Source organism: Elgaria multicarinata, chromosome 3 (genome assembly GCF_023053635.1).
Source record: "Elgaria multicarinata webbii isolate HBS135686 ecotype San Diego chromosome 3, rElgMul1.1.pri, whole genome shotgun sequence".
In the NCBI taxonomy this organism is placed as follows: Eukaryota; Metazoa; Chordata; class Lepidosauria; order Squamata; family Anguidae; genus Elgaria; species Elgaria multicarinata.
Window position 1 is genome coordinate 1,072,546 of NC_086173.1, and position 22,378 is coordinate 1,094,923.

Consider the following 22,378-nt stretch of genomic DNA (forward strand, 5'->3'; position numbering starts at 1 on the left):
GATTCCACAGCTCATGACCGTATAAAAATCTGATGGTTAAATTGATGTTTTATTGAATGGGCTGGATTCAATAAAACCCTCATCCAGACCTTTGGTGGGGTGCACTTTTGGCTGCTGAATTTACCCAGAAGCAGACCAACCTTTTATTACTTGCACAGTAGTAAAAATTAATAATACGTCCTCACATTTCAGCTATGTAATATATACAATTTTCTTACTGTACCCAAAAGTTGCCTGGATAAAAAAAAATACACACACACACACACCCGCCCCAAACCCAGTTGAATCTTTGGTAGAAGGATGCCTTTTATTATCCCAATCAATGTTAACATATTAAAATAGCACATGTCCCATGTGAGTTGAAGAAAAAACTGTTCTATTCCTCTGAAACCACACTTCTGCTTTTGTTGTGGGACATTTTACTGCCACAATATAATTGGAATTTAGGCAAGGCTAGAAAAATGTCTCAAAAATATTTTTTGTATAGTAAGTTCATTGATCTAGATGAGTTTGCTAACTAGTTAGTCTGGATATTCTAGGTCAGGAAAGTTCCAAAATAATAGTTTATCTGTGTAGCTATTTCATGCAATTTGTGCTGATATTAATAATTAGTTTTTAATATATTGTTCCCCTTAGGCTGGGTGAAGGAGTTTTAGGCAATCAATCAGAATCAGATTCTGAAGCAGAAGAGACGGTGCCAGAAGCACACCAGCCTATACGAGGAGTGGGGGACATGACTCTCATGGGCTCTTCGCCAGCTGGGAATGAACCTTCGCCAGACCTTATCTCTGAAAACTTTAACAGCACACAGTCTGTGGGAAATCAGTATTCTTCCGGGGGGGGGGGGGGACTGCAAGGCTAGCTGATCCTAGAGTACGCTGCAGACTAAAACGGGTGGAGCTAAAGGAAGGTGAGAGGTCAGCCCGGCTAGGTTCTCTATGAACATCACCTCCCTATGAAACCCTCTAGATTTGTGTTATTTGAGAGTGACTGTGTCCCTTCGCTAGCAAGCACAACTGGTAGGTTGGGGGCCCTATACTATGGAATATTGTCCAAAAAGAGGTTTGTTATGTTTTTGCTTTTAAATTAGTTTTTAAGACTATTTTTTGCAAGTGAGCAAGTTCTCTCTGTGGGGTATGACAGATATCTTAATGGAAATTTTGTATGTGTTTCTGTATTAGAATTCTGTTACTTTTGTAAAAATTGCCCAAAATCAATGCTATTGGGGTGGCTTTTCCATTTTCCAGTAAGTCATTGTGGTATACAGGAGACCGCTGATCAAATCATTGCTTGGACATAAAGCTCACTTTGCATGACCTTGGGTCAGTCACTTCCACTCTTAGCCTAACCTGCCTCCTGTGATGATAAAAATGAAAAAAATCCCACATACACCCCCCTGAAAGGATAGGATACAAATGTAATAAACAGAAATACAGCACTCTTCACATGTATCCCTCAGTACTCCAAATACAGCAGCCAATTAGAATTATTCAAAGCTCTTTGGCAAAATTAACATTTAAATAAGAAGTACCAGTCCAAGTCCAACGCATTATCAAAATACCATTCCATGCTGTGTCTCGGATTTTCAAGTGTGTGTTTATTGATTGAGCTTATGTAACATGAAGTTTTTTTTTATCTTACAAGAATCTGAAGCTGGATGTAATTAATGACACAAAGAATAATCAACACTGCCTTCTACAAACAGGAACAGAACAAAAATGAGAAGTAATTGCCACATTCCAGTTAAAGTAAAACTTTTAAACATAATCATTCAAATGCACAAACAGGTATGTTGAAATCCCATTAACATTGCTTGAAGACCAGCAGCAGCATGAGGGTAACTCCAGTTCTCTTTCCTCATCGCATCTCCCCCTGTGCTTGGGCGAGTGAAAGAATATACAGGTGAGCACTGAAGCTCACATGGGAGGTACTGGACTTGCCTGAGTGGAAAGAATTTGAAACATGACTTTTAATGACAGCCTCAAAGATAGAGAAGGCTGAGCAAACCGAAGCAGCGTAAACTGGAATTTGCAGTGGAAGGAATTTAGTACCCTGCGCCAAACAAGGTATATCTAGCCTGGACCTAGACAGAAAAATAGCCCAGCCTTCCTTTCTCGTCTTTCATTGCCTGGTTATTATTGTTGCTTATCCCAGTCATTCACTACTGGCACACCTCTGCTTATTGGCATCAAGAAGACCCCCTCAGCTCTGCAATTCTCCCTCACCTTCATTTTTAAAACTTCCCTTTCTATCCTGGGCTCTTCTGATATCACATCATGAAGCATTGCACCCCTTGCTATCTCAAGCTCTTATTAGAGGAATGACGTTTCCAAGCTATACACAGAGGAATTCAAACAGAGAAGCAGAGACTAACATGTTGTCCATTTCCATAACTCCATAGACACACCTAAACCATAGCCATTACTCAAGAGTTCAAGATCCCCGAGGCAAACGTTTGCCTCCCCCGCCCCCCAGCGCCTACCTTTTCTAATGAGTTCATATTATGTACTTCCCACCCTTCTTAGATTTAGCCCCAAAGTTGCTACAAAACTAGGAAATCTATTACAATAATTAAATCAATATACGCCTCAACATAACATGTCCTGAATTGCACCAGAACTCCTTGATTTAGAACTAATGTCAAAACGGAATTCCATTATCTGCGGCATTAAAAAATATGCTTTGGCTTTGCAGCATAACAATATGTTTATTTAATGCATTTCTTCACCACCTTTCAAGACTACAGACTCCATAAAAATATCATTTTACACAAGGGGCCGCAAGATTGAAAGTTAACTCCAAGTTCCCCCCAACCCATCCCATGTTGTACTGATAGCAAAAAAGGAAACATAGCACAGATTTCAGTAGAGTGATGGTGACCTAGAGGGGAACCGCCTTTGAGGGCTAAAGCAAGGACACATAACATCAGAAAACACGCATGCAGTTGGTGAGAACGTATCGTTATGCTGGATGGCCAATTCACAGGTCATACCTCGAAAAGGGCCGTGTGGTCATTGCAAGAATTGGCTGAACCACTTGGGAAGCTACTGTGCAGTTTCCCTCACACTGAGTAGCATCCACATGGTTCTGTTGACAAGTGACTATCAGGTTGCTACTGGAGTATATTAACTGGATAAAAGATGCTACAGATGGAGGAGTGTCACACACATGGCCCTGGGGCCAAGGTGAGAAGGGGCAGAAATGGTTTCTGAAAACAGGAATTTATATTATGCCTTCTTCGTGCATGGGGTGCTGGGGGAGGGAGGTCTACTGCCTTAAAAGCTAGGTAAGTTAAAAATTAGTTATTGATTGGAGGCCCAATTGGGGCTGGAGGTCTTGCCATTAATTCCCTAGCAGGGAAGAGCAGAGAAAATATCATCACAGCTTCTTCCTCTCCCTTCACTGGGCACTCATGGGAGTGCCAGTTAGCCAAACAGAAGGCGAGGGAACTTGGCAAAAAGCACCAACCATCCTTCCCCTCATGGTTAAATAAAACAATAGCAGTAATGAATAATAAAGGTGCAAGAAATGAGGGCATGAAATATGTAGTTTGTTGTCCCGTTCTTTCTCCCTCTTCTTGCTTCTGTCTGACACAAAATTCCTCTCCCAACAGTCCTTTCAGTCCATCACACCTGTGAGGCCAGCAACTCAGGAGTTCACTTTCCATACACACTTTCATCGCTGTAAGCCACATAGAGAAAATAATCTTCCTCATGATTATCCTGGGGAAAAATTGGGGGGGGGGAGAGAGAAGAAAGAGCAAGAGGTCATCACCATCTATATATAAAATTGTTTCAATCGTGCCAGCCTAGACTCAACTGGTTCTCAGGTTCAAAATTCCAATTAGTTCCACTTTAACTGGAAACAGAAAGGTGGGATAACCTATAAAAATACTATTTATTTCTTTAAACTTCCAGTCTATCCTGTTCTTAAGGATTTATTTGTTATATTCATGTCCCGCTCTTGCAGATGATTTCCAGATGGTCAGCTGCCTGGATAGGAGACTAAGGGTGCAATCCTATGCATGTTTAGACAGAAAAAAAGTCCTAGAACCTGCCTGGCTGGGGAATGCTGGGAGTTGTAGAACCTTTTTTGCCTAAACATGCATAGGGTCGCACCCTAAGTTAGTCTGCTTAGCTCCAGCAGTAATGTGCTTACCGTTGGCTGAATGGTGCCAATTGCTTCTAGCCTTCAGCTTACAGTGGCCTGTTTGAAACGTGAGGCAAAATTCTAAGCTATAAAACCACTGGTTCTTGTCAACATTTTGTTCAGTAAGATCAATCTTTGGTTGGCTCAAGACTCAGGGAAGGCCAAACTGAGAGTGCTCCTGCTAAAGTAAACTTCATGAAATATTAATATTATGATGAAATTGTTAAGCATAGCAATGGGGTGTATACAGCTGGAGAAAAGGATCTCTAAACACTTACCCACCAAAGAGATGGTTTGTGCAGGATTGACACCTTGTACTTGAAAAAAAGCTTAAATCTAGAGACTAGACCTGGAAGCAAAAACAACCAAGAATCCTGTGGCACCTTAAAAACTAACACATTTCTTTATTCTGGCATATGCTTTCGTGGACACTGTCCACTTCATCAGATCATGAGGTGTCAACCTGAAGTGGACCATCTATATACTGTATGCATCGGGCAGGGGAGGGGGAAGAGATGTAAACAGTAATGTCAAAGGGGACAGTCTGGGCAGGACAGGAGATAGTGGCTAGCAGAAAGAAATGGATGAACACTAGGAAGCCTGCTGATTGTCACTGATATCCCTAACCTAGCCAAGAGTATTAACATTTTTCTTGTATCTGTATCAAACTCTGAGGACTAGCACAGGATGGAAATGATCATAGATCACCAACCTCCCTAAGTTACTTGTCAATTCTTATGTTCTTAGGACAGCATTTATCTGGTGTGGCCTGCTAAGACCAATGAGTAGACCATTTCTTCTTCCTGATGGTCACATGACATATAAATGTACTGCACGTGGAAGAGATGCTCTTCATGCTTTATGAGTCATCAAGGTGCTGCAAATTATTTCCCTCAGGGAAGCTTATAAACTTCTTTTCTCATTGGCCCTCTGCCATGACACAATAGGATAGGTATTACGTGGGTGAGTTTGTCAGAAGCTGATGCGTAATATGGGGACAGGAGGTAGAGTTGATGTTCTTCCATTCCTTTCTCTCTCCCTATGATTCCATATATACAGGATGTGAGTTCTGCTTAACCAAAACATGCCAATTAACATTCCCTCCATGGCTTATTGTGTTTGCGTAGTAACATGAGCTGAATTCCTCTCTCCTATTCTAGAACATCCCTGCTCCATAAATTGGACAATAGTAACCTGGTTTTCATTTCAAAATATTCCAGCCCCACCAAATTGGTACCACAATGTTACAGTCTCTAGTTATTTTTTAAATCGTTTATCTGAAAAACCCTAATGGAAACGAAAGACTATTATCTGGAAAAAGCTTCTCCTTGAATACTCTGCCATTGACAAAGTTCCTCCTCCTCCTCCTCTATATTTTTACTACATTTGATCTTCAGTGGAACCTACAGACATTACTTTTGGAGGAGGTCAGCATTGCTGCAGATATCAGACATTATTAACTGTTTTGAGGAAGGCTTTGAGTGAGACAAACTATTGGCTGCAGTGGAGTTTTGACAAGTTGAGGACTTAATTCAGAAGTTTATCCTAATCATCTCCAGGAATTGACCTTAATATCTTGTCCTGCAGGATGACACCTTCTTATGTGATTAATAATAAAACATGTCCTTCTTTAGGCAGGAAAGATGGATCATTAATGAGTAACTAGGTTTCTGAAACTCATCTTCCTCAGAGCTCATGGAATCACTTTGGGAATAGAATTTCATACAGAGGAATGTAGAACTTGCTGCATTAACTCCTTAAAAATACATTTCATAGGACTCTCCATCCTCTTACCAGTTAGCAACTCCAGGGGCCTTTTTCCACACATCCCACAAAGACACCCAGCAGATTCATTAACAGCCTACACTCAGAGCCACTGAGGACTAGAATGAGTTGAAATAATAATGATGATGATGATGTATTTATATCCCACCTTTTTCCCAATATTGGGCCTCAAGGCATCTTGTATATGTTTTAATTTTGTAAAGCCACCTTTTAATTTTGTAAAGCCAGCTTCTGGCTATCAGCGCACGTCCGCCTGCTGTTTAATCCAGACTTAAATCTTGGGAGACAGCATAGTGACTAAGAGACTAAATTTTGAACCAGGAAGACCCCAACTCAAATCTTGCCCTAGTCCACCTCTTAGTGCCCCAACTACAAAATGGGGCTAATAATTCTGGTCTATCATACAGGCTTGATTACTGAGATAATTAAGTGTGAAACATTAGAATACTAATGTTTAGAATATAAATGCTAAATATTCGAATATAAATGCTAAATGTTTTTATTAACTAAATCACCACCACATAGGCCATCTTACAAAGAGAATGGCCAGCCAGATGCCTCTGAAAATCTCAGCTGGGAGCCAAAACAGATGAAAGGCTGACTCCTGTGGTTGGTTCTCAGCACCTGAGTTATTCTGTGTGAACATGGAGGATCAATTCACCCAATACAACTCATTGCATTGAGAGACGGATCCTCTTTAATCTGCCTAATCCTTTTTCTAAAGACACCTAGACTAGCAGCCATCACTACACCTTGTGGTAGAGGATTTCATAAGATAAATCACACATTGTGAAACAGAAATACTCTGTTTTGTCTGCCATGACTCTACTGTCAATCAACTAGGTGACCTTGGGTTCTAGTATTATGATGGGAAACTTTAGGTATGAGAACAACCTCTCTTCCTGTCATTGTATAAGAGCTGGAGGGAGCAAAGCTGGCCAGAACCTGTCGTCAGATATTCTCCGCTATTGAGTAAAAGAAGATAAATTGGATAATGTCCAATTTTCAGACTCAAAGCCATCGTAAGTGTTGCCTCAGTCAGAATTGCCTCTATTTCGTTTTAGCAAGTGATGAGTTGTGAGATTCAGTATAACCCGCTACTTTGGACAGCTTAGTGTCCCAGTCCTGACTTCCAATCCTGTATTTGTCTTTCTTTAGGCAGGAAAGATGGATCATTAATGAGTAACTAGTTTTCTGAAACCCACACTAGAGGCCTTCAAGAGGCAGCTGGACAGCTATCTGTCAGGGATGCCTTAAGGTGGATTCCTGCATTGAGCAGGGGGCTGGACTCGATGGCCTTGTAGGCCCCTTCCAGCTCTACTAGTCTATGATTTGTAGCACTAGGAAACCCTGGTGGTCTTCGGAGAACCAATGCAGAAGTTCCATTATCTACAACACAAAACTGATGAAAAGGAATGGAACATTCTGAAATGCCAAAGGGGGGAGGGGGGAAATCAATCCCTGGACAACTGTGCAGGTGTTTTGATTAAGTTAGGGCTGCAGCACTCAAATGGATCTGAGGGCCCCTTTCAAGCTAAGTGCCGAGGAGGAGGATGTTCCTTCCGACATAAAGATGGGAGTGGGCTGGCAGCTCTGGATTCCTCTGCTGGGCACCAAAGAGGAAAGACCCCTCTGCAGCACCCAGGCATTAACACAGGAAAGGGCTGGTGCCAGGGAGGGGTGGGGGTACACTGGCAGCTGCCTGAGGGCGTTGCCAGTCCTGTGCAGGCCTCACATCATGTGTCTATGAGTCACATGCAACACTTAAGAGTAAGTGTATGAATCTTCCGACTAACGTCTAGAGCGCCTTGGAGATCCCACAGGATGTTCCAAAGAAACCTTGCAAACCATGCTTGAAGGTGTAATGCACCACGTTGCAGCTGGCAGCGTCCTTCAAACTGTGTGCACAAGTGAACCAGAATGATTTAGTTTCACACCAGGAAGGCATGTGCAAAATGCAGAGCTATACTACTGGTATGGTTCTAGCCATTCCACTATTTGGAAGGAGTGGCAGCCTCTACTTACCTCATACAACTGGCCCATAGTAGCACTGGTGGGAGGAATGGTATTGTTGACGAAGAAGAAAAGGGCGTCCTCTGGCCTTAAGTGGATTCGCTTTCGGATCAAGAAGTAGAACTGGCCAACTAGAATTGCCAGGGTGGGGAAGAAGCAGAAGGAAAAACAAAACCAAATTGGCAAAACTTCAAGCTTCAAAGTCCGATACAACTTGACCTGCAGAGCTAAGAGGTCACCTTTTCCTACGCACGTCCGCCCATGCATGGAGATCTTTATCAGGGGCTGTTCTCGGATTGCCCTGCCTTCTGAAGTACGGTGGGTGTCAACCCGAGAAGCCAACTTCTCAGCTTCGGCACTTTAATTGTGGGACATTCTTCCCAGGGACGATTATCTGGCACCGACGTATATGTCTTTTCAATACCAGGCAAAGATGTTTTTATTATCCTTTTGCTGGTCTTGTGACCGTAAATAAAATTCATTCATTATCCTGGGTTTTTAAAAATATTAGTGCATTGAGTTTTAAATCTGGTTCTTCATTATTCTGTACTGCTGCTATTCTGTTTTATTTGTGATACTCAATTCTTGTTATTATACCAGATGTCCTGGACTACAATTCCCATCAGGCTCAAGCAGCACAACCAATGGTCAGTGATGGTGGGATCTGTAGTCCAAAACATCAGGGTGGGGGGAAGGTTGCCTACTCCTGGCTTGTTCATCCACAGCATTAAATTTCAGGGTTGATGCATTCCCATCATTCAGTGCTGCAAATAGGGGAGAGAGGCATTCCCTGTTTCTGCCTCTAGACAGCGCTTGTTGAAAACATTCCTTGAATAGCAATACAGTTAGAAAGTAAGAAACAGGACTCATGTACCTGTGAGATCAGATGGGACAAGGTACTTCCTCTTGTCCAGATCAGGTACTCTGGCTTTGGGCGCCTTCTCCACAATAACCTGAACAAAAAGATAAGGTGAGAAACACCTCTTCACAACCCTTTTCACAAACACCTTGTGAAGGGGCACCATTCTACCTGTTCCTCCCCAGCAAATTCTCCTGGTTGAGCCTAAGGAGGAAAATGGGTATGACAAATGGTAAGGAATGTGAAGCATAGCTATGGAAGGACCTCCAATGAGAGGACGAGGAGGGTGTCGCGATGGCCGTGTCCTGCCCTCCAGGGTCAAAGCAGTAAGCCTCTCAATATCACTTGCTGGGGGACATGGCTGTGAGGGTGCTGTTGCGCTCATGTCCTGATTATGGGCTTCCCTCAGGCATCTGGTTGGACACTGTGGGAACAGAATGCTGGACTAGATAGGCATAATCCAGTAAGGCTCTTCTGAGGAGGTTACTCTGATTTCATGACTACGTTGAAAAAGCAGAAAGTAAAAAGAGTTATCCACGGTTAGGCTAATAAGGTCTACTGTAAACCCTAACTCTGGCTTTTCCCCTCCCTTTCATCCAAGTAGATGTGAAAAGAATACTTTGTTAACTTTCCACTGGTGCCAGTCCTTCTAAATAAGGAATGATCAGAGTTGACTGTTCTGCAGATTGTGAAATCAATCACCATTATCTACAGCAAGGATGCAAAACCTTTTCATCCACATGTGATGCTGGTTCAGGAGAGACCCAAGGGGAGCTTGTTTCAGTGGATCGTAAGAAGTGGCATTTGTCGGGCCCCCAACTATGGCAAAGGGCTCACTGCTTCCACCATTTCCACATGGCTTGGAACCCTAAAGCAGGTCAGAGGCAGAATGAGAGACTTCTCACATTGTAGGAGAATTAAAACAGCTCCACTGGCTTCCAGTCTGTTTCCGGGCACAATTCAAAGTGCTGGTTATGACCTATAAAGCCCTATATGGTTCGGGTCCAGGTTATTTGAAAGAATGTATTCTCCCTTATGAGCCTGCCCCTTGCTTTGAGATCTTCTGGAGAAGCCCTTCTTTCAGTCCCACCTTCTTCATAGGCACGCTTGGTGGGAACATGGGAGAGGGCCTTCTCGGTGGCTGCTCCAGTGCTCTAGAACTCTCTTCCCGGGGAAGCTAGGCTGGCTCCCTCCTTGACGGGCTTTCGGAAGCAGGCTAAAACTTTTTTGTTCCAGCAGGCCTTTGGAGAATAATCTGGCCCTCCATCTATGTTAATGTCCTATAATTTTGTTGTGTATTTTTTAATTGTTTATGGTTTTGTTTCCCTCCGCCCCATGTATATTTTAAACTTTGTAAGGCCGCCTTGAGGCCCAGCATTGGGCAAAAGGCGGGATACAAATAATAATAATAATAATAATAATAATAATAATAATAATAATAATAGGCCTCCATTTCTTCTGAAGTTAAGTGGCCCCACAGAGAACGCCTTCCATGAGAGCCCCCAAGACTCCGGAGCCAGTACTAGATTATACATGCTATGGGATGCAATGTGAAAAAGGGGATTAACAGAGTATTAGTTAAGAATTAAACACTGAATTAAAACGTTAAACATTCTTTGTCACAGTTTCAGTGATGCAGCCCTTATGAATTAGTAAAAACATTAAAGGGTCATGGAGTTATTTAAGCTGGGCATCCCTAATCTCATTTCTCTTTTGCCTCCTTGCATTCTTTTATCCCCGACTTGAAACCCAAGATGTTTGGTTTTATAAACACAGCTGTGGAAAGTAATCATCATATAATCCAAATGTGAACTCAATTTTTCTAATGCAGACTCTTATTTAGCCAAAATGTCGCTGTCCTCACACCAGTGGGAGGTATCAGCAGCCTTAGGGGAACCCCAAGATTTGCAGAAGCACAAAAAACTACAGGGGGAAAAACAGCCTTGGAAAAAGACACACACACACACACACCCCGCCAAACAGCTCTGTGAGATCCCAGCTTGCTCAGTGGGCACTGGCCGTTGCTGACAGGCGGGGGCTGGGTTGTGCTCGAAGGCCAGGACAGAAGCCGGGAAATGAAACACTGTGTCCTGTAAAAAAACATGGCTGACTGATTTGGCTGCAATCCTGAACAGGAGCACTCCACACTGCCAGGTCCATTTCTTTGCAGGTCCCACTCGTTTTGTAGAACAGAAAAACAAAGGATTATGTACAGCTTCTCTCCAGATATGGCTGTCACTGCGTAGCATCTGCTGTAACCGTGGACCTGTGCCAGCCAGACTTCCCTTCTGTGAGAAAGCTGAAAGGTTGCATGCTGGGTGCACTGCAGTGTCAGCTGGTGGAACTAAAATCAGCAGGGATTCAGCTGCCAGGGAGAAGACAGGAAATGCAGGAATCCTCTGGTCAAATCACACCAGTTGTTAATGTTTACCTCCCCAACACACTGTGGTCCTGTGACCTCTGAAGCTGACACACACAGTCAGAAGACCACTGGTCCTACTACTATCACAGTACCACCGACTCTGACTGGCAACAGTTATCCTGGGCGCCTGGACATGCCAGGTTCAGGGATGGAACCTGGAACTTTCTGCATGTGACGCATGTGCTCTGCCACTCAGCGATGGCACTTTTCTGTGGGGTGAATTTCAGAGGCAGCCGTCCCACTTCCCTTCTAGCACGCTATGCATGAAGCAGCAAGCTCAGAGCCACCCAATCCTGGGCAAAATGTCTTTGGCTATCTTTGACGCTTTCTCGAAGCGCAGCTCCATCCTCAAACAAATGGCACTCACAACGCCACAGCACAGAGCCCCTGGCTGGCTATTACTCCACTACGGTATCCCCACTTTGATAAATCTATCATTCAAGCCCTCCGTTCCACCTACATGGCTCTTCTAATGCCTCAGAACTGTATTCCGCAGCACTGGCTGCTCTTCTAATCTTGGCATCACCTGCACAGATTTGTCATTTCAAAAATTTATTTATTTATTTAAAACATTTTTATCCCACCCTATATCAAAAAGATCTCAGGGCAGCGTACAGATAAAAGCATACAGTATAAAAATGCCTCCATGGAGCCTGAATCTTGGGCCTGACATATACTGCAATTGTCACCTGTTAATGGCGCACCACACCTTCCACATTCCCTGCCTCTGTGTTGTGTCTGGTTTAAATATGGGATCCCCCTGCCCCAATATCCAACCGTAGCTAAGGTGTCGCTAAGAGCATCAGAAATTTGGTGGACATTGGCACATACAAGCATCATTTAATATTAGGAGGCCCAGAAGGAAATGTCTAAAAAATCTGACATGAACCAGTAAATCTCAAAGCCAACTAATTGCCTTAAGTAAATGTCCAAGTGCCATCCACATTTCTGCCATTTATAAATATATCATATTCAACGTTGTAAACATTCATGGCATGACACACATATTTCTGCCATTTCCTGCCAGGCCACCATTTATTATTATTTTTTATAAAAAACACACACCAGTAAATCACAACATACAGAAGTGCTGATGTTTTCTGTAACAGATTATTTGCTTTAGGAATAACACAATGCCATAATTTGCTGTATAGCAGCCTTCCTCAACCTGGAGCGCTCCAGATGTGTTGGACTACAGCTCCCAGAATGCTGGCTGGGGCATTCTGGGAGGTGCAGTCCAACACATCTGGAGCGCCCTAGGTTGAGGAAGGCTGCTGTATAGGGATCCTGTGAGGATGAATAAGGAACTAACTGGAGAAACAACACGCCACAGCATGGTAAGACGTTACCATTCAAGTTTGGTTAAAAGATTTGTACAAATAACTTAAAACATAGTAAATGTGCTAAAAATATATAGGGTGCAAAATTGTGACCTAGTAAGAGTATGCAGGTAGGAAGGGGAGAATGTATTTCTATTCCCCCACCTTGGCTATCTTTTATGCTTTCTCTAAGTGCAGCGCCATAGGTCCCACCCACCCCGCCCCCCAGGCTGGCTTTCCCCCCTTCCTGTCCTGTCTGTTACTGTGTTTTTAGAATGTAAAGCCATATGGCAGGCTGTCTTGTCTTGTTTTATTCTGTACAGCACCATGAACATTGATGGCGCTAAATAAATAAGTAAATAATCTATGCATACTCTTCACTTGGAAGGAAGCCCTATTGAACTCAGAGGGGTTTACTTCCAAGTAATCATGGATAGGGTTGTGCTGTGTACATGTTTCATTGGAAGGCATCACTTGAACATAAGGCACAGTTCTTTACCATACTAAGGTGGGGGAAGGTCACCATCCCTCTTCGCCAAAGAAGGCCTAAAGGTGGCCCGTCAGGAGGCGAGCGAGGCCCCATGACTTGGCTTTCCTGTGGTCCCTCCCCAGCCTCAAGAGTGGGCCATCAAGGAGGCTGCCTGCTGAGTCTCTCTCTCTCTCTCTCTCTCTCTCTCTCACACACACACACACACACACAGTGGGGAGGGAGACCCCGCTGGCAGAGGCCAGGTCGGAAGGGGGAAAGGCGACTCCTAGAATCATAGAATAGCAGAGTTGGGAGGGGCCTACAAGGCCATCGAGTCCAACCCCCTGCTCAATGCAGGAATCCACCCTAAAGCATCCCCGACAGATGGTTGTCTTGAAGGCCTCTAGTGTGGGAGAGCCCACAACCTCCCCAGGTCACTGATTCCATTGTCGCACTGCTCTAACAGTCAGGAAGTTTTTCCTGATGTCCAGCTGGAATCTGGCATCCTTTAACTTGAGTCCATTGTTCCGTGTCCTGATCCTAGGGGTGGGGGTGGGGGTTTAAAGCTTGCTCTGAAGGTGATGTCATTAACGCAGCCCTCGTCCTTCCGCCTCCATGTTTGTTTGGCGGGGGTGGGGGTGGGTGTCGAGCTCCTTCCCCTCCTCCAGATCTGAAGCCGCACATGCACACCTCCAAGGGCGAGGGGGCTTTTGTTCGGACACAAACAGCAGCAGCAGCAGTTCACATGGAAGGCAAGAAGCGCCCAGGGGGACCCCACCCCCACCCCCACGCCCCGGGAGGCGTTCAGGGGGGCACCCCCCTTCCCCACACCCCCCGTCCAAACGACAGGCGTAAAAGCCACAAGGGCCACCCAAAGTCGCCACTCACAGGCACCCGGTCCGGGTATTTCTTCCGGATTTTCTCCCCTTCTTTTTTCCGGTACTCGAACGGGTGGTCCTCCTTGTACTGGAACTTCATGGCTCGGCTGGATGCGTCGCGTCTCCTCTCCCAAAACGCCTCCGAAGGCTCTCCGCGGCCCCAGCGGCGACGTCGTCCGGAGCGAAGCGGCTGCTCTGCGGCTGCTCTACTGCTGCTGCTCTGCTCTGCTGCCGCTCTCTCGCCCCGCCCCCGCCCAGCTGATCAAAGGATACACAACAAACACCCGCGGTCCAAGCCGGGCATTGTGACGTCACGGGGGGAGGAAGCGGGGAGGAAGCGAGGGGAGGAGCTCTGCCGCCCGCGCCCGAGACTGCACCCTTGCAGCGCCGGAGCGGGAGGGAAGGGGAGGAAGGGAAGGGGACGGGGGGACGGAGGGAGGGCGGCCGCCCAATGCAAGCGCCGCCTGAGAGGGACACGCGCCACGAGTGGAGCACGAGCGCGTGGTGCCTTGGGCTTCTGTGTATGATATTGCAGAAAAGGCCAACTACAATGAACAAGGAGAGACTGGAGCGTCATCCTCCCCCTATGAAGGAAGGTTACAACACCTGGGGGCAGGGCCGGTGCCAGGCTATTTTGCACCCTAGGCAAGAAAAGGTGAGCTACTTTCACCCCACCTCCCAAAAGAAAATGCCGACTTTGATTTTTAAGAACAGATGTTTCCTGGAAAAAATAAGAAGCACAAAACTTGAAACTGCTAAATTTATTTTAAAGTGCAAGAAATACGTCATGCCGATTATAGCAAACAAATTGGAAAGGAACGTCTATGGGTCTAAAATGCATTATTTAATAGGAATATCACCTCCAAATCATCCCCCCCCAACTCACACACGTGCACACACACACTCAGCATCACTCACTCCAAACACACACATGCATGAACACATGCATTCACTCAACGACCCCATGCACCCCATTCAAGTTACGGAAGTCCAAATGTGGAGCCTCACACCCACACCCCAGCGTCCCTGGCTTCGCTTCGGCGGGCGAGATGGCTCGCCACACCCGTCCAGCCAAAGCAAAGCCAGGGACGCTGGGGTGGGGGGCGGCTCCACGTTCGGACTTCCACCCGGAAGCAATAGCAGCTGCCAGAAACAGATGAGCAAGCAATAGTTTTTTGCTTGTTTCTTACAGAGGCAGGTGAGTAAGCAAGCGCGGAGGACGTGTCCCCATGTCCATTTCTCCCCTGCAGCCCATTTGAATGAAATGGAGGCAGGGGTTGGTGGCCCCAATCTCTCCCATCGATTGGAGCATGCGTACACATACTGATGCCTGCAGTGGGTTCTCTTTTTCCAGAGAAACACAGGGGGATGAAGGGCGCAGCTCCAGGCCTGTCACTGACACCAACGACCAAACTAACCATCACTCAGCCAGTCAGCCAGCTGGCCGGCTCCCTCATGGCCTAGCTATGGGCACCACTTGCACGGTGCAGCATGGACCGGCTCAGCCAGACGACACTTCCCATGAGCCTCAGCAGCAGGACTCCCATTAGGCAAGCCAGGCACCATGGCAAAAAGCATGCCAGGATATGCAGTTTTCACTATCTGGGGGGGGGGGGGGGGGAGAAAAATCATAGCAGTGACTTTTCCTCAGGCCCAAATAGGCCTGACAGAGCAGGGCAAGTGCAAGTGCCCAGGCCGGCCCCAGCACTTCAGTCTAACCTCCTGCTGGAGCACTTGGTGGGCGAGAAGCGCGGGACAAGGCAGGTGCAGGCCTTCGACCTGGGCACCCTTGGGGGCTTCCCAGCACCCGAGCAGAAGACGGTCAAGCAGGCCGTGGGGAGCTGGGGCCTGTGTCCAGAGTGTGTGAAAGGGGGGGGGGAACAAATTTAATTTGTTTAAAAGTTAGCTCACCGACCTAGCACTGGCCTACTACTTTAATAAGATAATTACCTTACACACATATATCTTAGGGTGTCCAAGCAACGCTGGGTGTATCAGCTAGTTTTATATACAAACTTAAACTTTAATGTAATTGTCAAAGCCTGTACATGTGCAGAGGAGACTCGTCGACTTGACAGTCTAGTAGCATTCAAGAAAGCCATCAAGACTGATCTCTTCCGGCAGGCCTATCCAGGGGGATTTTAGAATGTTTTAACAATGTGTATTATGTTCTTAATTCAGTTTTATGTATTTTATATTTACTGTTGTTCCCCGCCTCAATCAAAATGGAGAGGCAGGTAAGAATTATTATTATTATTATTATTATTATTATTTGGTTTTCCTCTGACCTCACTGCTTATAATCCCACTACACACACCCTGGCACAAAACTTTTGAGTATTGCTGCCAATTGAGGATAATTCATACATCAATAGACTCTAGTCCACAACAGTGTATGCTATGAGAATTGTGTCTTTCTTATGACATAATTATGATTTATTATAATACATTTTGATAAACTATAATATACCTTCAAGGTACTGCAAGACTCTTTTATTGTTCTAGCATCAGGAGAAACCAGACATTTCAAATGGGTCATCATCACCTCTCTCACACACACACATACACGCCTTTGCAAGCATCCTGGATTTGTGAGACTTGGAACTTCTGATGTTCCTGCAGCACCATCATCCTGCACAGAGAAGACGGGTGGATTTGTTTGTTTCCTGCTGGTCTGGCTGCCTCTCTCCTGTTCAGCCACAATCCCCTCTATTCATGCAGATGTGGCCGGTGGTAAATCAACGCAAGGCAGTGACCTCTATGCGGCAGACACCATCCTGCTGTGTGACTCAGGAGAAAGAAGACCGGAACCGCTCTGCAAGACAGGGGAGGGGGAGGCACACAGCAGCAGCGTGACTCGGGGAAGCGCTTCCCCAAGCAGTGCTGCATCCTGAACGTGCCTCTTTCGAAACACTTCGTGGTCGCCTCCTCCTCCCCTCTCTCCGTCCTCGATATGAGCGGCCTGGCTAATTCTTAGCATAGCAAGGTCTTGTGATCACCTGCCCAAGGCCGAGCCCTGGTGTAAACAACAGCATCTGATGATCCATGAAACTGGCAGAACTGCGAGCAGTAGGCAGGGAAGGAGACGTGGACGCTGTTGGAATTAAAGACTCATCCACGCTCGTTACTGGGCATGCACGGAGTTTGCTCAGGTTCCTCCCATGACGCCAAAGCCCCTGGTTGACCTACATTCCCCCTCAGCCATTTACAGGGCTGCAAAACTCAAATGGCCTCCAGGGGCGATTTTTATGCTAGGTGTTGAAGAGGAGGGCACTCCCTGGCATCCATAAAGGTGGAGCACTTCAACAGGGAAAGGGCACTGCCAGCACCAGAATCATAGAATAGTAGAGGTGGAAGGGGCCTATAAGGCCATCAAGTCCAACCTACTTTACCTTAATCTACCTTAAAGCACACCTGACAGATGACTGCCCAGCTGCCTCTTGAATACCTCTAAGGTGGGAGAACCCACGACCTCCCTAGGTAACTCATTCCATTGTCATACTGCTCTTACAGTCAGGAAGTTTTTCCTGATGTCCAGCTGGAATCTGGCTTCCTGTAATTGATTCTGTGTCCTGCACCCTGGGATGATCGAGAAGAGATCCTGGCCCTCCTCTATGTGACAACCTTTCAGGTATTTGAAGAGTGCTATCATGTCTCCCCTCAGTCTTCTCTTCTCCAGGCTAAACATGCCCCGTTCTTTCAGTCTGTCCTCATAGGTCTTTGTTTCCAGATCCTTGATCATCCTCGTTGCCCTCTGAACATGCTCCAGCTTGTCTGCATCCTTCTTGAATTGTGGAGCCCAGAACTGGACGCAATGCTCTAGATGAGGCCTAACCAGGTCCGAATAGAGAGGAGCCAGTGCCTCACGTGATTTGGAAGCTATACTTCTTTTAATGCAGCTCAAAATAGCATTTGCTTTTTTTGCAGCTACATCACACTGTTTGCTCATATTCAGCTTGTGATCTACAACAATTCCAAGACCCTTCTCGTTTGTAGTATTGCTGAGCCAAGTATCCCCCATCTTGTAACTGTGCATTTGGTTTCTTTTTCCTAGATGTAGAACTTGACATTTATCCCTATTAAATTTCATTCTGTTGTTTTCAGCCCAGCACTCCAGCCTATCAAGATCACTTTGAAGTTTGTTTCTGTCTTCCAAGGTATTAGCTATCCCACCCAATTTTGTGTCATCTGCAAATTTGATAAGCGTTCCCTGCACCTCCTTGTCCAAATCATTAATAAAAAAGTTGAAGTGCACCGGGCCACTTTGAAGGAAATGGGTTCATCTCCTGATTTCTAGCGAATTTTAAATGATTTAACCCTCAACCATTCCCCCCATTTACAAAACTGCATTCATCTCTGTCATTTTTCAAGATACACACATGTAACTGGGCACCATGATAGCTTCCACATAGGAACTTATGCATGCCGACTGAAGGAAATCGGATCATGCCCTGATTTTTAGCGATTTTTTAAAGTTAAACCTTAACCACAATATCCTTCAGAAATAAAATGTGTATTGGAAGGAGATATGTTTGAAAACAGGAAGTAAACAAGTAAACAAGGAGCAGGAGGCCCATTCAGTCCAGCATTGTGATCACGCCGCTTCTCCCACACACAGCAGGAGAGAGCAGCAACCGGACTTTTTCTGGTTTTTCTTGCAGCACAAGGAAAGCCAGAAGGGGCAGAAGGCGTGTGAGAGGCAGACGATGTCATGGGAGGGATCTCTGAGAAATCCGTGAGGAGTGCCCAGTCACGAGCGTGCAAGAAAACGGTCCTCGCATGGAGCTCCTTGTCATTCGTGTAGTTCCCATTGATAGGGTCTTTTCCCTTCAAAGTATGTATGGATTCCTTTCTGGTTACCACAGCAAGAGTAATTCTGCTGCACAGGACTCAAGATCAGTGTGTGAGAGAGAGAGGCCATGTGACAAGCTGCTAATAATATAATATACACGACTAACAAAGGGAGATCACCACAGGTGTCTCTTGGTTTGATCTCCTTTTTCCAGATGGAAATATAACGCACACCTGAAGAGAAAGAATTAATAAAGAAGAGGTCTGCCAGAGTCTTTAGTGTGTAGGCTCCAGACTCTCCCACCAAGCTGGGTGCATCTGATGTCATTGAAACGGATCTTCCACCCCACAAGCCTCTTGACTGCACGCACGCACATGTGCACACATCCTGCTGAGGAATTTGGCCATCCCTGCTCTGGACCGGTTTTGGCACCAGCACTTTATAGAGTAAAGAAAAGAACCAAGAACCAGACAAATGTCTTCAAGAGAAGTGAAATGTGCCTGACACCTAGTGTCCACTTTACTTCACTGCAAATGCAACATTTCATATCTGAGCTGCTCTAGAACACAATGGAAGGAGTTGGTGGGGGGGGTGAGAGGAATGGTTGACTGAAGCTGGAAAGATCTGTGTCTATTCTTGGATTTTTATGTAGTTTCCATCATTTGCAAATCCAGAGGTCCCAATGCCTCTTCGGGAATTCAATAAGTACAAACTTTCCAAGAAGTGCTCAGACATACGGCATACCCAGATCTGATTCAAACAGTATTTTCTACACTTTGGGTCATGCAGGTTGAAAAACACAGATCTACAAAAGCCAAGATAATGTATTCGTTTCCCAGAACATATGGAGCAGTGTGCCTAATGATGTGCAAAAACAGGTAGATCAAGCAGAGTAATAACATTAAAAAATAGTGCAACAGCATTAGGGACAATATCTAGTTTTGATCAACATTTGTACAGATGTTAATCCATTAACATGCTGATCTATGAGGCATTTAGTGCTAGCATAAGCAAATATAGATCTTAATAGCTGCACCATATTTATTTATTTAAAGTTGCCACAACCCAACAAGAGAGAGCCATGAACTAAGGTAGAAGTGTATTCGCACTGTGTTCCTCATCTGGATTGCACTGAACTTGATGAATGCATTTGTTAACACAGGTGGATCCGTGTCCTGGCTCCTGATCCACTAATTGCACACAACATGTGTGAGTAAAGGTGAATCAAGGACTAAAGCTAAGAGTAGATTTAACTTGAGTAGCTTTCTACTCAAAAGTAATTCAGTGGCATAGACTCCCTCAAATAGGCATAAAACCCGCAGGCTTCGTGATTTGCAATTCAACATTCAGCTTTTATCCATCTCCTCAGGCATGGAAAAAGAGCCATGTGACCCAAAGAATCATACACCATAAAGAGGAAGTATCCAAAGCTTAACTCATAGCTTAACAAATGATTCATCCACATGTACTTCTCCCCATCTCCACCAATGCTTCAGCTGTCAACTTCAAATCATTCAATAATGAATAGCAGTAGTTTAAGAACTCAAGGTCAAAGAGGATAAAATGCTCCACGTACATTGTTGAGAAGAAAATGCCATATTAAACTCAACATGGAATGAAAAGTCCATGATGAAATAATGGAGCAAAAACTAGATTATTTTGATTTGTGGCTATAGTTTGTGTGTGTGTGTTATAAGCTAGTTTATGGGGGCGGGGAGTCAGTACTTGAGTAAATGTATTTATCTATTACTAATGTAAATCCCATGTTGCCATGGAGTCTAGTAGCGTGAGAGTGATTGGACAAAAATATGTTTGCCTGTTTCCATTTCAACTGGAAGTACTGTACAATTTTAAAATAACTCTACTGCAAATAAACTGGCAAAGGTGGGGGGATTAAAAGGGAAAGGCCTTAGCTAGACCTACCTCATAGTCCACGACGGAGCAGGGAAGATCCTGTGATGTAATTATCGCGAGATCCCTCCTCCATTTACACATGAGGCGTGACGACCTCAGGAGGAGAGGCGTTGCATCCGCCATTTTTTTAAAAAATTAAAGACAGAGGAGCGCACAAACGCTCATGCGCAAAGGTAGGTGCTTTTTTAAAATTTTAATTAGTTTCCCTGCTCCCCCCACCCTACCCCTGATGGGTGCACCGCTCCTGAGGAGCACTGCACCCCATGTGCGGCTCCCAGATACGCACGAGGAATCACGCGGAGCCGGGTCAAGCCACAGCAACGGGCCACACGTTCCGCGGTCTCAGGCTCAGCCCAGGACCGTGGAAAAAGTGGCCCCAAAGGGGAGGGCAAGATTCCTCCCTAATCCCGGGATCCCTTGTGGGTCCCCGGGATTTCGCCCGGTCTAGCTAAGGCCAGAGAGAGAGAGCATGTTTACCATTTCTTTAAGTTGAAAGGCTAAATCTCCAAAACCACAGTTATTATTATTATTATTATTATTTATTTATTTATTTATTTATTTATATAGCACCATCAGTGTACATGGTGCTGTACAGAGTAAAGCAGTAAATAGCAGGACCCTGCCGCATAGGCTTACAATCTAATAAAATCAAAGTAAAACAATAAGGAGGGGAAGAGAATGCAAACAGGTACAGGGTAGGGTAAGCAGGCACAGGGTAGGGTAAAACTAACAGTAGAAAGTAACAGTATAAAGTCCGCACAACATCAAGTTTTAAAAGCTTTAGGAAAAAGAAAAGTTTTTAGTTGAGCTTTAAAAGCTGCGGTTGAACTTGTAGTTCTCAAATGTTCTGGAAGAGCGTTCCAGGCGTAAGGGGCAGCCGAAGAGAATGGACGAAGCCGAGCAAGGGAAGTAGAGGCCCTTGGGCAGGCGAGAAACATGGCATCAGAGGAGCGAAGAGCACGAGCGGGGCAATAGTGTGAGATGAGAGAGGAGAGATAGGAAGTTACCAGAGTTCTTTGTGCACGCCTTGACAGAGGATTACTCACCACCACCACCAACGCAAATGGGATTTTTTTTTGGGGGGGGGGTTGAAGCATGTTTTCCCATTCCATAAACCTCCCCCATCACTACCCACCAAAAGCTACAACTCTCCGAGTGCTTTGTGCTCACTCGCTTGCTGAGACAGCTGTACCTCACCCTCCCCAGCTTCTTCTCTGGCTAGGCTCAGGGTGTCAGGAGGGCAGCCCATGAATCATCTGAGGAATTTCAGGGGATGCTAATGAGCTGCGATAAGACTAATGAGCAGGGTTCTGTATATTTCCTGTCCAGAATATTGATTTACATAATGCAGAACAGGAGCAGCTCCGGGTAAGACACAGAAGACCTCTTTGGTTATTAAGTGCATTTATATCTTTCTTGAACTACCATGCTATAAATTCTCACCATGCAGGAAAGCAATATTAGATATTTAAGAAAACAGCATTTGTTTGAAGTGTTCACACAGTTCAGAAAAATGAAAGGCAAACAAAATGGGATTTCATATTAAAATTGTCTTTATTAGTTCTCGTTGAATTTATTCCAATGATAAAACAAAATCAATAAGACAATACCATTGTTCATTTCTGTACCTTCCCATATCTGATTTTTTTGCTTCACACAATTAAGCTCATATGACTGCAGATATAAACACTTCACTTCAAAGCAGGGAGATTGTCTGGACCGTTTCATGATGTTCTATTGTTATGGTATTATGATCCTTGTACCGAGGACACTGTAACT

At 45.1% G+C, this 22,378-nt stretch overlaps 1 protein-coding gene across 1 annotated transcript; it reads right to left on the minus strand.

The window, feature by feature from the left end:
- Positions 1-1,577: 1,577 nt before the first annotated feature.
- GABARAPL1 (GABA type A receptor associated protein like 1) lies at positions 1,578-14,100 on the minus strand. Its single transcript, XM_063118999.1, has 4 exons — positions 13,905-14,100; positions 8,822-8,900; positions 7,960-8,078; positions 1,578-3,722 (listed from the first exon to the last, which is right to left on the minus strand). Exons 1-4 carry the CDS (start codon positions 13,992-13,994, stop codon positions 3,657-3,659), a joined length of 354 nt encoding a protein of 117 aa, XP_062975069.1. The 5' UTR covers positions 13,995-14,100; the 3' UTR covers positions 1,578-3,656.
- Between the last annotated feature and the right edge of the window lie 8,278 nt (positions 14,101-22,378).

What these genes read in the sequence shown, in the direction of transcription:
- GABARAPL1 (XM_063118999.1), bottom strand. Translation starts at nt 13,994, where the DNA reads ATGAAGTTCCAGTACAAGGAGGACCACCCGTTCGAGTACCGGAAAAAA. An exon ending in AATACCCGGACCGGGTGCCT is followed by an intron (nt 8,901 to 13,904) that starts GTGAGTGGCGAC and finishes CTTTTTGTTCAG; the next exon opens with GTTATTGTGGAGAAGGCGCC. An exon ending in CTATGGGCCAGTTGTATGAG is followed by an intron (nt 3,723 to 7,959) that starts GTAAGTAGAGGC and finishes ATTTTTCCCCAG; the next exon opens with GATAATCATGAGGAAGATTA.